The following is a 14,173-nucleotide window of genomic DNA, read 5'->3' as shown; positions in this document are numbered from 1 at the left end:
CGTCTCCGTCTCCCTCCCTCTCCGTCTCCGTCTCCCTCCCTCTCCGTCTCCGTCTCTCTCCGTCTCCGTCTCTCTCCCTCTCCGTCTCCGTCTCTCTCCCTCTCCGTCTCTCTCCCTCTCCGTCTCTCTCCCTCTCCGTCTCTCTCCCTCTCCGTCTCCGTCTCTCTCCCTCTCCGTCTCTCTCCGTCTCTCTCCCTCTCCGTCTCCGTCTCCGTCTCTCTCCCTCTCCGTCTCCGTCTCCGTCTCTCTCCCTCTCCGTCTCCGTCTCTCTCCCTCTCCGTCTCCGTCTCTCTCCCTCTCCGTCTCCGTCTCTCTCCGTCTCCCTCTCCGTCTCTCTCCCTCTCCGTCTCCGTCTCTCTCCGTCTCCGTCTCTCTCCCTCTCCGTCTCCGTCTCTCTCCCTCTCCGTCTCCGTCTCTCTCCCTCTCCGTCTCCGTCTCTCTCCGTCTCCGTCTCTCTCCCTCTCCGTCTCCGTCTCTCTCCCTCTCCGTCTCTCTCCCTCTCCGTGTCTCTCCTTCTCCTTCTCTCTCGCTCTCGGTCTTCCTCCCTCTCCCTCTCCCACCCTCCCCCTCTCTCTCCCCCTCCGTCCGCCTCCGTCTCCGTCTCTCCCCCTCTCCGTCTCCGTCTCCGTCTCTCTCCCTCTCCGTCTCCGTCTCCGTCTCTCTCCCTCTCCGTCTCCGTCTCCGTCTCCGTCTCCCTCTCCCTCTCCCTCTCCGTCTCCCTCTCCCTCTCCGTCTCCCTCTCCGTCTCCGTCTCCCTCTCCCTCTCCGTCTCGCGCTGCGTCTCCGTCTCCCTCTCCGTCTCCCTCTCCGTCTCCCTCTCCGTCTCCCTCTCCGTCCCTCTCCCTCTCCGTCCCTCTCCCTCTCCGTCCCTCTCCCTCTCCGTCCCTCTCCCTCTCCGTCCCTCTCCCTCTCCGCCCCCCTCCCTCTCCCTCCCTCTCCCTGTCCGTCGCTCTCCCTTTCCGTCTCTCTCCCTCTCCGTCTCTCTCCCTCTCCGTCTCTCTCCCTCTCCGTCTCTCTCCCTCTCCGTCTCTCTCCCTCTCCGTCTCTCTCTCCCTCTCCGGCTCTCTCCCTCTCCGTCTCTGTCCCTCTCCGTCCCTCTCCCTCTCCGTCCCTCTCCCTCTCCGTCCCTCTCCCTCTCCGTCCCTCTCCCTCTCCGTCCCTCTCCCTCTCCGTCCCTCTCCCTCTCCGTCTCTCTCCCTCTCCGTCCCTCTCCCTCTCCGTCTCTCTCCCTCTCCGCCTCTCTCCCTCTCCGTCTCTCTCCCTCTCCGTCTCTCTCCCTCTCCGTCTCTCTCCCTCTCCGTCTCTCTCCCTCTCCGTCTCTCTCCCTCTCCGTCTCCGTCTCTCTCCCTCTCCGTCTCCGTCTCTCTCCCTCTCCGTCTCCGTCTCTCTCCCTCTCCGTCTCTCTCCGTCTCCCTCTCCGTCTCTCTCCCTCTCCGTCTCCGTCTCTCTCCCTCTCCGTCTCTCTCCCTCTCCGTCTCCGTCTCTCTCCCTCTCCGTCTCTCTCCGTCTCTCTCCCTCTCCGTCTCCGTCTCTCTCCCTCTCCGTCTCTCTCCGTCTCTCTCCCTCTCCGTCTCCGTCTCCGTCTCCGTCTCTCTCTCCCTCTCCGTCTCCGTCTCCGTCTCCGTCTCCGTCTCCGTCTCCGTCTCTCTCTCCCTCTCCGTCTCCGTCTCCGTCTCCGTCTCTCTCTCCCTCTCCGTCTCCGTCTCCCTCTCCGTCTCCGTCTCCGTCTCCGTCTCTCCCTCTCCGTCTCCCTCTCCGTCTCCCTCTCCGTCTCCGTCTCCGTCTCCGTCTCTCCCTCTCCGTCTCCGTCTCCGTCTCCGTCTCTCCCTCTCCGTCTCCGTCTCCGTCTCTCTCTCCCTCTCCGTCTCCGTCTCTCTCTCCCTCTCCGTCTCCGTCTCTCTCTCCCTCTCCGTCTCCGTCTCTCTCTCCCTCTCCGTCTCCGTCTCTCTCTCCCTCTCCGTCTCCGTCTCTCTCTCCCTCTCCGTCTCCGTCTCTCTCTCCCTCTCCGTCTCCGTCTCTCTCTCTCCCTCTCCGTCTCCGTCTCTCTCTCCCTCTCCGTCTCCGTCTCTCTCTCCCTCTCCGTCTCCGTCTCTCTCTCCCTCTCCGTCTCCGTCTCTCTCTCCCTCTCCGTCTCCGTCTCTCTCTCCCTCTCCGTCTCCGTCTCTCTCTCCCTCTCCGTCTCCGTCTCTCTCTCCCTCTCCGTCTCCGTCTCTCTGTAATATCTTCATATCATTCCTCTGTCTCTCTTTGAGTGTCGCTTCTGCTTGAACCAACCTCTGGGTCCTGATTTGTGGCATGATGTGGAGTGAATGCAATGTGCTTGTGACACAATTTGAGTCATGTGCCAGGAGGAAACCTGGAGGAAGATGAACCTCATGATTCCTCAAGCACAGCAGAAGCTCAAGGAGGAGATGGAGATGAGCGGTGTGCCCAACTTTGAACAACATATCGGGCAAGACTGCTGGGTGGACCTTAGTTACACAGTTGTGGCGTTTAGCAAGCAGCTACTCACGTTCCTTGAGGATGGTCTTCGGCTCTACCAGCCAGAGGTGGGGGTAATCAGGGTTGAGGGAAGGAAAAAAAGACCTTCGGTTAGTTTGGAAAACTATCAACTGATCGTTGTTTGACTGCCGAGGATTTGTGGTGGAGAACTGATGACCCCTGAAGGCAGATATGTTTTATCATCTGTTGCTTGTTGTTTGGGAGTCTATATTTGTAATTGTAAGTACAGTGGGACCCGCTTAATAGAATCACTTTGGGCCGGACAAATTTGATTCTAATAAGCGGTGATTCTAATATCCGAGTTCACCAGAGTTGTGGAGTATCAAGCGGATCAAATGTCGAGTACACATACAGAGACAAATACTCAGCATTTAGTTTGATTTATATGACACACTTGCTCAAAACAATGGAACTTACTACTGAAAATAAAACAATTACACGTACAGTACATATGTACTTTTCAAAGCAAAACAACATAGGTTTGTCGATGAGCCTACTCTGTAATGAAAAAATTGTCGATTGTTGCCTGCTTTAACGAGTCTGTGGCAATGGCGGTGACCTCCTTGTCAAGTTTGCGCAGGAAGGCCATGTCACTGAACCCATGTGATAGCAAACCAAGCCTGATCGTCTTAGCTGCAGACATCATTTCCTTGATGGTCGGGACAGAGATCTCCTCTTCCTCCTCTTCCTCCTCTTCCTCCTCTTCCTCCACTTTAGTGTCGGCGTCATAGTCTGCGTCAGTAGCAATTCCCATTTCGCGTTGGACTGCCGAAACGATGGCTTCGTCTGTGACATCATCGTCTGTGGTTTGGAGAGTGGCGTCCATGTTGACGAAGTCCTGCCATTGGTCGGGATCCATTTGAAGAGGGTTGGCTAACTCGTCGTCGTCATTGCTCTCGACCCTTTCGCCTTCGCTTGCCGCTCCGATGAAAATTCCTCCTTTGCGCCAGCAGTTCACTATGCCGGTAGTCTTCACATCATTCCATGCTGCGTCCGTAAACAGCATAGCGTCGAGGATCGTTATCTTTTTCGCCAAGTCACTCGCTGTCATTGCTCCATCCTCGTTGTCAATCTCAGTGAGCACTTTTCGTAGCATGGCACGGCGGTAATGAGCTTTGAATGAACGGATAATTCCCTGATCTAACGGTTGAAGAACAGAGGTTGTGTTCGGCGGGAGAAATGCCACAGTAATGTTCGACAGTTGAAGTGATTGGGGATGTGCCGGACAGTTGTCGATGAGAAGCAACGCTTTCTGGTCATGACGCCGAAGCTCGCGATTCCACTCATCGAGCCATTCAGTGAAGAGGAAACCTGTCATCCATGCGGAGGAATTGGCTCTGTAGCGAACTGGAATTGTTTTGAGGCCTTTGAAAAACCATGGATTCTTGCTTTTACCAATACCGAAAGGAGGACGCTTAGCACCAGTCATTGAGCAGCAAAAAAGCACCGTGATTCTTTCCTTTGGCTTTTTCCCACCCCAGTGCTGATCTCCCTTGAAGAGGAACGTTCCGTCTGGTAAGGCCGGAAAATACAACCCGGTTTCGTCAGCATTCCAGATCTCATCAGCCGTGAAGCCTTCTACGAGATCCGGAAACACGTGGTCCAGCCATTGTTGTTTCCCTCCTACGTCAGCCGCCGCTGCCTCTCCGTGAAGTTTCTTGTGGACGATTCCATGTCTTTTCTTGAACCGGTCAATCCAGCCGTTTGTCGCACTGAACTTCTTGTTCTTGAACTTTTCCGCGAACTGAGCCGCTTTCTCCCGCATCAGAGGTCCAGAAAGCGGTGCTTCCTTTTCTCTAGAAGTTTGAATCCACTTGACCATTGCTGATTCGACATCGGGTGCGTTGCCGCTTCGCTTGCGTTTCTGAGAAGAAGACGAATCCACTTGATCTTTCAGAATGGCCTCTCGATCTTTCAGAATCTTGCATAGGATCGGCTGGTTAATTTCCAACTTGTCTGCAGCTTCTCATTGGCTCATTCTGGGCAAAGCGTCATAGTCCCTCAGGATTTGTGCTTTATCAATGTTTGAACGATCCGTCCGCTTTCGTTTTCTGTCCATCGTGGAAATGACGACACGCCTAGTGCTTAGACTGCAGCTGTCAGCCGTCTGCCTATCTGTACAATGACTACCAAAATCACTGTAGTGGCATAGCGTTATTTTTAGCGTGACGTCAGCCGCCTGTTGGCAAAAGTTGGAACTGTGCGGCCAGTAGGCGCTGAACTGTCGAAGTGGATGGCCAGCAGCTGATTCTATTAAGCGAGTTTTTGATTCTAATAAACGGGAAAAATTGTGTACATTTAGATACAATGGAATCGGTCTCAACGATTTTGATTCTATAATACGGGTGATTCTATTAACCGTGATTCTATTAAGCGGGTCCCACTGTAGTTTTGATTGCACCCCAAAGCTAATCTGTACTCTACTTTGTAAAGTTTGGCCATTTTCGCTTTTGTTTTGAAATCCCAGTTACTTGCTTGTGTGGGATATCGTAATTGGTTGATCGAGGAGATCAATTTGAATTTGAATTACCATTTCAGTTTGAAAAGCTCGTAAAAGGCTCCCATGAAATGGAGCTCATTGATGTATACACCGCATGTGATTGCTTCAAAGAATATTTTATATTCGCAGCTACACATGGTGTTAGTCGAGGGCCTGGTCGAGGTCGTGCTGGTCGAGGTGCAGCACGTGGATTACAGCTTGCGCTGTGAGCAAGACCCCACAAAGAAAGGCTTCATCCGGCACAATGCAGCTTTCTTGCTGGAGGCTGTGCTGCCGCGCCTGCAGCAGCGCTTTCAGGTGAGGTGTACAGTGGCAAGTGTCATGGTTTAACTGTTCGGTTGGGCTGGAAAATCTTGCTTGCAGATCAGACAGCAAGGAGATGGGGTTGCTGGAGTTTCTCATGCTCCATATGGGTGTAATCGAGTCTGCTATGTGAAAAGGGCCGACAGATGCAGGCAGAGATTTTGATGTCACCTGAACTTATTTAATATAATGCTTCTAAATCAAACTTTATATACGAATGGAAAAAGTTCCTGTGTATCATGTACACCAATGTGAAATGAGAAATGAAAACAAACGCATCACGTTGTGTGATCATATCGATATTTAATGTTTGATAAACATGAGAATGTCTTAACATGTGCAAAACATGTCTCCAGAGGCTCAGAGTGGTGCGGTCAAAAGTCGGCTAACTGCTCAGTATCTGGTGTGACCACCATTTGCGTTGACACACGCTTGGCAACGGCGCCTCATTGAGGAAACAAGATGGTTGAAGAAAGCCTGAGGGATGTCATTCCAGATCTATAACAAGGCCTGCCGCAGTTAGGCCAATGTCGCCGGCTGGTTTTGAAGACTGCGCAATCATCGTTCCAATTCATCCCATACATGTTGTCTGGGTGAAAGATCAGTACAGGTGAAACAGCTGGCCACGGAAGTGTGGGAATGTTTTGTTGTGTGATGAAGTCGGTGACCACTCGTGCGATGCGAGGGCGCGCGTTATCCTGTAGAAGTGCGACATGATGTCCATCAACCTGCAGGAACGGAAAGACGTGAGGACGGAGAACTTCATCACGGTACCGAATACCTGTCAGATTGCCATTAATGACCTGCAGCTGGGTTCTGCGATGTGCAGTGATGCCTCCTCATGCCATCACGCTTCCACTGCCGAATGACCAACGTTGCACAACACATGCATCATTGTAACGTTCCCCTTCCCTTTGATAAACACGACAATGGCAGTCACTACTGTCCAGGCGAAACCTCAACTCGTCTTTAAAGAGGATAACAGCCCAATATTTTCTCCTGAACCTCAGACATTGTCTACATCAAGATAGGTGCGCATCTCAAGGACGTTGCAATAAAATTGGACGTACGCTGGTCGTCATGGTTGGATGTTACGCTCGCGTAACAGATTCCCGGTTGTTCTGGCACTGATTGGTCGCAAGCTAGGTATGCTGCGAGTTCTCAAACCTCTTGTCTGGAACTGATTCCTTGTCTGGAAGGTGCACCAACCAGATTTGGTTATCCTGCCGACGTGACATCACAAGTGGTTGCCCAGAACGTGGAACGGTCTCCGATGTTGCCAGTTTGTTGATAACGTCTCCAGAGTGACTGTACGTGGTGTTCTGATAAACACCAAAAGGCCGAGCCACAATGTTTTGTGGCATTCCTGTCTCAAGCATGCCAATAGCATGTAGCCGTTCATTTTTGGAAAGGTGTGGCATCCCTTTTACGGCATTCAGACGTCAATAGGAATGTTTTTCACAGCTGGAATGGCTCACCGGATCGTGCTGCATTGCAATTTGCTCTTCTACCACGTGTAGCACGATATTCACGGGTAAACTGTGGAACATGTCAAGGCACATGTTGGTGACCATTAGATTGCTCGAGTACATGTCAGTATCATTTTGTGTAATTTTTTTTTTCATGGTGCACAGGAACTTTTTTCCAGTAGTATGTAGAAGTCTTCCCAAACTATGCTAAAGTGCAAAAGCTAAAAAATACAGATAAAATGCGAATAACTTAGATTAACAGGGAAAATCAGATGATTCTGAGTTACATAAGTATTCAAACCCTTTGCCTAATTAACCCTAAATCACTTCAGGAGCAAATTATTTGTTTGAAGGTTACAAAGCAAGTGTAGTAGGTTTCACCTGTAAGTAATCAGTGGTTTAACTTAAACATCAAGTTCCCCCACTTATCTAAGGAGTTTTAAGGTGCAACTCGCTTGGTCAACCAACAAGGTAAACATGAAGACCAAGGAGCTTTCCGAAGAAGTCAGACATGAAGTGGTGGAGAATCACCGTTCAGGAGAGGGTTATAAGAAGATTTCAAAGTCATTCATTATCTCTTTGAGTACAGTGAAATCCATCATTAGGAAGTGGAAGATGTATCAGACCACCCAGATTCTCCCCAAATCAGGTCGCCTATCCAAACTTAGCAGACGGGCATGCAGGAAACTGGTTCGGGATGTCACTGTAAATCCTACAATGACTTTGAAAGATCTGCAAGGCTCCATGTCCTTTTCGGGGGTCAGTGTTCACCAATCAACAATATCCTGTTCCCGTCACAAAGCTGCCCTCTATGGACAGGTGGCAAGATAGAAGCCATTACTGAAAAATACACATCTATTAGCTTGTATAGAGTTTGTTGAAAACCATCTTAATGATACTGCAGACTTGTGGAGAAAGGTTTTGTGGTCGGACAAGACAAAAATTGAACTTTTTGGTACAAATTCAAAGCGTTACGTCTGGTGCAAGCCTAACGCTGCACATCACCCAGTCAACACCATCCCGAGTGTCAAGCATGGTGGTGGCAGCATGATGTTATGGGGCTGATTTACATCAGCAGGGACTGGCAAGCTTGTCGGGATAGATGGGACAATTGACGGTGCAAAGTACAGGAGAATCCTTGATGAAAACCTGCTCGAGTCGGCCATGAATCTGAAACTGTGTCGGAGAGGAGTGAATACTTTTGTAGGCCAATGCACACTGGTGCCAACCGCACAAGCATTTTCCAAGCAAACTTTCAAACACATTGATTACCTCTGCCACCGAAGGTGGACAAAGGTTATGTTTTCACACCTATGTCTGTTTATTTGTCTGTGAGCACGATATCTCAAATAGTTATGGACGAAAATTAGAGGACAGGTTAGGTCTGTAACAAGGACGAATTGATTATATGTTGGTCCAGATCCGGCTTATCGGTGGGATACAAAACGTAAACTGTTCAGCCTTGTGGAGGTATGCACTCTACCGAGTTCCGTTCTCGTTTTCTGTGTTTTTGTAATCCAGTGTTAAAAGTTTATACAAAAGAAAAACCTTTTAAATCCACATTTTTTTTTTCCGAGCAGGTAGCATGCATAATCACCTAACTCGAGAGAGTGTGTCAATGTGTATGGAAATTCCACGTGCACATCATGCAAACACAGATGCGATGTCACTGGCTTTGCTAAATCACCAGCGATTCGCTTGCGGAATGGAACACATGCTTCTGGTCTCAGATCACGACTATTCTCAGGATAGGAAGTTACTCGTGGGTGAGTCCTGTATGATGTGATCTTGGGTCCACCTCACGATAGACTGCATGCTTGCCGGATGCGGCAGCGACCTTGACACAAAACTCCCAGGATGCTGTGTGTGTGTGTGTGTGTGTGTGTGTGTGTGTGTGTGTGTGTGTGTGTGTGTGTGTGTGTGTGTGTGTGTGTGTGTGTGTGTGTGTGTGTGTGTGTGTGTGTGTGTGTGTGTGTGTGTGTGTGTGTGTGTGTGTTTTTCTTCATCCATATGCGTTGGAGCGGTGGATATTAAGTTGATAAACCTTGCCAGGTGTGCTGGAGGGGTGGATATTAAATTGATAATCCTTTCCAGGTGTGCTGGAGCGATGGATATTAAATTGATAATCCTTGCCAGGTGTGGATATTAAGTTGATAATCCTTGCCAGGTGTGCTGGAGCGGTGGATATTAAATTGATTATCCTTGCCAGGTGTGCCAGAGGGTGGATATTAAATTGATAATCCTTTCCAGGTGTGCTGGAGCGGTGGATATTAAATTGATAAACCTTGCCAGGTGTGCTGGAGCGATGGATATTAAATTATTAATCCTTGCCAGGTGTGGATATTAAGTTGATAATCCTTGCCAGGTGTGCTGGAGCGGTGGATATTAAATTGATTATCCTTGCCAGGTGTGCCAGAGGGTGGATATTAAATTGATAAACCTTGCCAGGTGTGCTGGAGCGATGGATATTAAATTGATAATCCTTGCCAAGTGTGCTCAAGGTGTGGATATTAAGTTGATAATCCTTGCCAGGTGTGTTTGAGGTGTGGATATTAAATTGATTATCCTTGCCAGGTGTGCTGGAGCGGTGGATATTAAATTGATAAACCTTGCCAGGTGTGCTGGAGGGGTGGATATTAAATTGATAATCCTTGCCAGGTGTGCTGGAGGGGTGGATATTAAATTGATAATCCTTGCCAGGTGTGCTCAAGGTGTGGATATTAAATTGATAAACCTTGCCAAGTGTGCTGGAGCGATGGATATTAAATTGATAATCCTTGCCAGGTGTGCTCAAGGTGTGGATATTAAGTTGATAATCCTTGCCAGGTGTGCTCGAGGTGTGGATATTAAATTGATAATCCTTGCCAGGTGTGCCGGAGGGTGGATATTAAATTGATAAAGGCTTGCCAGGTGTGCTGGAGGGGTGGATATTAAATTGATAATCCTTGCCAGGTGTGCTGGAGTGGTGGATATTAAATTGATAATCCTTGCCAGGTGTGCTGGAGTGGTGGATATTAAATTGATAATCCTTGCCAGGTGTGCTGGAGCGGTGGATATTAAATTGATAATCCTTGCCAGGTGTGCTGGAGCGGTGGATATTAAATTGATAATCCTTGCCAGGTGTGCTCGAGATGTGGATGTTAAGTTGATGATCCTTGCCAGGTGTGCCGGAGGGTGGATATTAAATTGATAAACCTTGCCAGGTGTGCTGGAGCGGTGGATATTAAATTGATAAAACCTTGCCAGGTGTGCTGGAGCGGTGGATATTAAATTGATAAACCTTGCCAGGTGTGCCGGAGGGTGGATATTAAATTGATAAAACCTTGCCAGGTGTGCTGGAGCGGTGGATATTAAATTGATAAACCTTGCCAGGTGTGCCGGAGGGTGGATATTAAATTGATAAACCTTGCCAGGTGTGCTGGAGCGGTGGATATTAAATTGATAAACCTTGCCAGGTGTGCCGGAGGGTGGATATTAAATTGATAAACCTTGCCAGGTGTGCTGGAGCGGTGGATATTAAATTGATAAACCTTGCCAGGTGTGCTGGAGGGGTGGATATTAAATTGATAATCCTTGCCAGGTGTGTTGGAGTGGTGGATATTAAACTGATAAACCTTGCCAGGTGTGCTCGAGGTGTGGATGTTAAGTTGATGATCCTTGCCAGGTGTGCCGGCGGGTGGATATTGAATTGATAAACTCCTGGATAAATTTTTTCAGGGTTGGCACAGGAAAGAATTGGAAGATAAACAAAATGTGTATCACAGAAGGAAATTGAGACTCAACATCCATGTGCTCCACAATTGGGATCTCCCAGCATATTGTTCCAATTGTTGCTTCTATCACAGCTGTGCAATTTGATTGCCCGCTTTTGTTGAAGACAAAGATGGTGCCGTGCTTCGATCGTATTCGTATAACTCCCATTTGAGACCCGAGTCGCATTTGTGACCACCTTGTGCCCTTTCCTGCCAGGAGAGCGTTACCCAGCCAGCCAAGCAGCTGGCAGAGCTCAGCCGAGAGCTTGGCAGGGCTGGCAGGGTGGTGCAAGTTAACCCAGACAGCCACACCTCCGTGGTGTGAGGTTCTTCGTGTAAGCTGCAGATGGTTGAGTGTGCACAGCTTGTAAGGTGGAGGGTCGATTTTGTTTGTGCAATTTAAATGGTGTCTGGGAAAGATGGATGTTTCATGTTCACTCATTTATATATAATTTTTGATTAGTTGGTCACCCTAACCCTAATCAAACCAATCATAACCCTAATATATTCATTCCTTTCCTTAACCATCACTGCAATACTTCCCTCATGTTGTGGTGAAACCAAGTGATGTCTTGTGTTTGGAATAATCTTTTTTGGGAGGATGGTGGGGGGCAGGGGGGAGATTTGCTTTCACTCTTTTGGAACACTCTACATGTTTGCTTCATATTTTTTTTTTTTTTTTTTAAACCTGGATCATCTGGTGCATGTACCAACAGGAGACTGTGGGCCTACCAGCAAAGCAGCTGCAAGATCTACATCGGGATATCTCCAAGATCCCAACTCTTCAGAGCATCAACCCAAAGAGCCAGACGTCCGACGTATGATGCCGCGGCAGCTTGTCCCCGTATGTTTTGTACCTTGAAGCAGTTTGGCTTAAGCCTTTGCTGAGTTGAAAGGTGTACACTGCACTACTTTGTTTATAAATGCGAGTATCAATCTGTCGTTGAAAGACAATATCGATTACTCGATAAACCTCGTACAGTATCGTCCTTTACAAGTATGTTGCACCCGATTGACAGTGTGCTTCCACAACGTTTAGGGGATGTAAGGGGGAAGATGAGGAGGTGTCGGAGGGATATTGCTTTTGACTATTATTATGTGTTAAACACAGGATCGTAAATACACAAATCCAGGTTTAAGTAGTTGGATGTGAGATTGAACGGTCTGCTTTTGTAAATAGGCAGACGTAGTATGATAACATTATTTTACAAGTAATTGTTTTGTATCGGTTGAACTTATCTTGACTTCATATACTTTCAAAACTTGCTTTTGGTATTTAAGGCTCTTGGTATCTCATGAGAAACAAAGAAGTAAAAGTTTGCCGTATTGATTGCTGATTCTACGTTTGCAATTTTTTTTTATTTTTTTTTTCAAAACGAGGCCAGGATTGCAATTGGCCGCAGCTCTTATGTTGACGGGTCGGTTTACAGGTGCTGGATTTTTGCCACGTGCAGGTGGTCTTGTTCGTGCTATATGCCCCATGTCTGTACCGAGAGAACCTCACAACCAAGGTTCTGAGTAATGAGACAATGTTGCTCATATAATCAGTACTGTGGTGTCCCATTCATCCAAGATGTTTTATGCTTTATTCACATTTTCCCGAATCTTGACCTAACTATAAATTGTCTTCCTGGTGTTTTACAGGCAGGGTAATTCATCAATGTGTGCCGTCCCTCGGAAGGACGTTAAATAGGCGTCCCATCTGTTGGCATTAGTTGGACGTTAAAGATCTCACGGTGTCCCTCGTAAAGAGGTGTGTTATTGCCGGCACCATGAACAAATTACAAGTTCCTGCCCGAACCTACAGGGGGGCACTGCATCAGCAGCACAGCCATGTCCTTGGCCAGTGATGCTACCCCACAACCTTGTGCTGCAGACCAAACTTTACTCAACCCAAAGGTATGTTTCCAACCCACAAGTCAGATAGCTGATTAGAAATGTCGATGGATTTTATGCTGCAAATCAACTACACCTTCGCTTTCCTCCAGTTGTAAAAAAATTTTTTTTTATTAAATGCATTTTAAAAGTACTTTTGATAAAACGAGCACAAAACATTGATGCCATTCAAAGATCCTGAGTCCAAGGCTGAAGCAGTAGTACCATTGTGACCAAAAGTTAATGCACATAGTTGTGGATGCGTATCGTTCAGCAGCCGAGGCAGATCATTCCTGATACGTGAAACATCCTGCAACCCATGCTTGCAGAAAAGACTGGAATGCCGGCCGCATTTTCTATTCAATCATCATGCAACCTTAAACAATTCTCCATGGGTAGGCGCTCCGATGTTGAAAGTTTTGCGGCAATCGCTCGAGTGGTTGTGGAGCAAACAAACTTAAAATTGAATTAGAAGGGCACTCGGTAGAGCATATACCTCCGCCACGTAATGCCTGATCCACGAGAACATATCGGGCCCAATACATTTTTGAAATATCATGCTATACAGCACTATATCGTTTTTGGTCCCATCTCTCAATGGTGAAGAATCATTTAAATAATTCTCGTATCCAGATCTTAACCAAACTCGAATCAATTCGTCCTTGTCACACACCCAACATGTCTACCAAGTTTCGACACAAATCCGTACACAACTTTTTGAGATATCGTGCTACGTTTCATTTTTGGCCCTATCCCTGAATGGTGAAGAATCACTTTAAAAATTCTAGTTGCTCGATCCAGATCTTCACCAAAATGGAATCAGTTCGTCCTTGTCACATACCCAACATTTCCACAAAATTTCATCTGTCCCGATCCATCCACAACATTGAGATATCCCTGCACACAAACAAACAAACAGGCAGAAAAGGCGTGAAAACATAACCTCCTTCACCTTCGGTGGCGGAGGTGAAAAAAAAAAAAGCTCGGCTGACTTTCCACAACCTGGTCAAGGATGGTTTATGGACCCTTATTACAAACCATTATTTGCGTTTGTCATCAGTAACAGGAAGCAATGCTGTGACGTTCTTCGTTGCAAGCATGTGCCTTTTTTTGTTTGACCTGTTTTGGTCTTGAGGTGACTGGTTTCATTCTTGCATTTCCACCTCACTGTTATCAATTTCACATTTTATTTAAAGTAAATATTGTTGAATTGCATTCATGCATACATGGCAGTTTTCCACTTTGGTTTCTGAGAAACCTGAGAATTAAGGGGGGAGGGAGGGAATCACATTGATGGGAGAGCGCTTGTACATCAGAATAGGATAAACAGTCCAAAGGAGGGAATGGGTGGTAAGAGAGATCCAAGTTCACCTAAAGTCTAAAATGGTAAGAGCCAAGTTAACAAGCAAACAGACAGTTCACAATGCTTGGGAGGGACATTTGTCACAAATAAGATAACAATGTCGAAGGGAAATTGAGAACGTACATGTCACAAGTGGAAGAAGAGCTTCTTGCGAAGTGTCATGAAGGGACTACTGATCTGCTTGTACTTTGATTTGCTTTGATAATCTGCAGACAGTGTTTCGTTAACCTGCAACAACATCACGTGGTTTAGAGCAAGACATGGTAGATTAAAGCATTTCCATCATTTCAGGAAACATTCAATCAGTGAGATGACACCATTTTACAGGATCAATTCTGGTATTCTGCCTGAAGGCAAACTCACAGCAATGATTACACTGGTTGGTTTGCCTTTGTATTCACCGTGTTCG

At 47.6% G+C, this 14,173-nt stretch overlaps 2 protein-coding genes across 17 annotated transcripts in view; one reads left to right on the top strand and one right to left on the bottom strand.

Annotated features, from left to right (window-relative positions):
• The window catches only part of EXOC8 (exocyst complex component 8), a 55,612-nt gene that overhangs the window by 21,890 nt on the left and 19,549 nt on the right, over positions 1-14,173 (top strand). For 6 of the 13 annotated variants that reach the window (XM_085899397.1, XM_085899396.1, XM_085899393.1 and 3 more), the window contains 4 exons: positions 2,349-2,549; positions 5,132-5,299; positions 10,744-10,861; positions 11,243-11,856. In XM_085899397.1, the coding sequence (XP_085755523.1) occupies positions 2,349-2,549; positions 5,132-5,299; positions 10,744-10,851 (477 nt within the window). In that variant the 3' untranslated portion in view covers positions 10,852-10,861; positions 11,243-11,856. Of the gene's footprint in view, positions 1-2,348; positions 2,550-5,131; positions 5,300-10,743; positions 10,862-11,242; positions 11,857-12,170; positions 13,413-14,173 lie in introns of those variants that run through there. The other 7 variants (XR_015062637.1, XM_085899390.1, XM_085899389.1 and 4 more) reach the window with 5 other exon arrangements.
• LOC147019098 (caspase-9-like) overlaps positions 12,515-14,173 on the bottom strand; it is a 33,191-nt gene continuing 31,532 nt past the window's right edge. For 3 of the 4 annotated variants that reach the window (XM_085899406.1, XM_085899409.1, XM_085899408.1), the window contains one exon: positions 12,515-13,992. In XM_085899406.1, coding sequence (XP_085755532.1) covers positions 13,891-13,992 — 102 coding nt within the window. In that variant the 3' untranslated portion in view covers positions 12,515-13,890. The remainder of the gene's footprint in view (positions 13,993-14,173) is intronic. The other variant, XM_085899407.1, reaches the window with a different exon arrangement.

This window comes from Eptatretus burgeri, chromosome 10, assembly GCF_056783735.1.
Source record: "Eptatretus burgeri isolate ZD-2024b chromosome 10, Ebu_testis_v1, whole genome shotgun sequence".
In the NCBI taxonomy this organism is placed as follows: Eukaryota; Metazoa; Chordata; class Myxini; order Myxiniformes; family Myxinidae; genus Eptatretus; species Eptatretus burgeri.
This window is presented reverse-complemented; position numbering and strand designations above follow the sequence as displayed.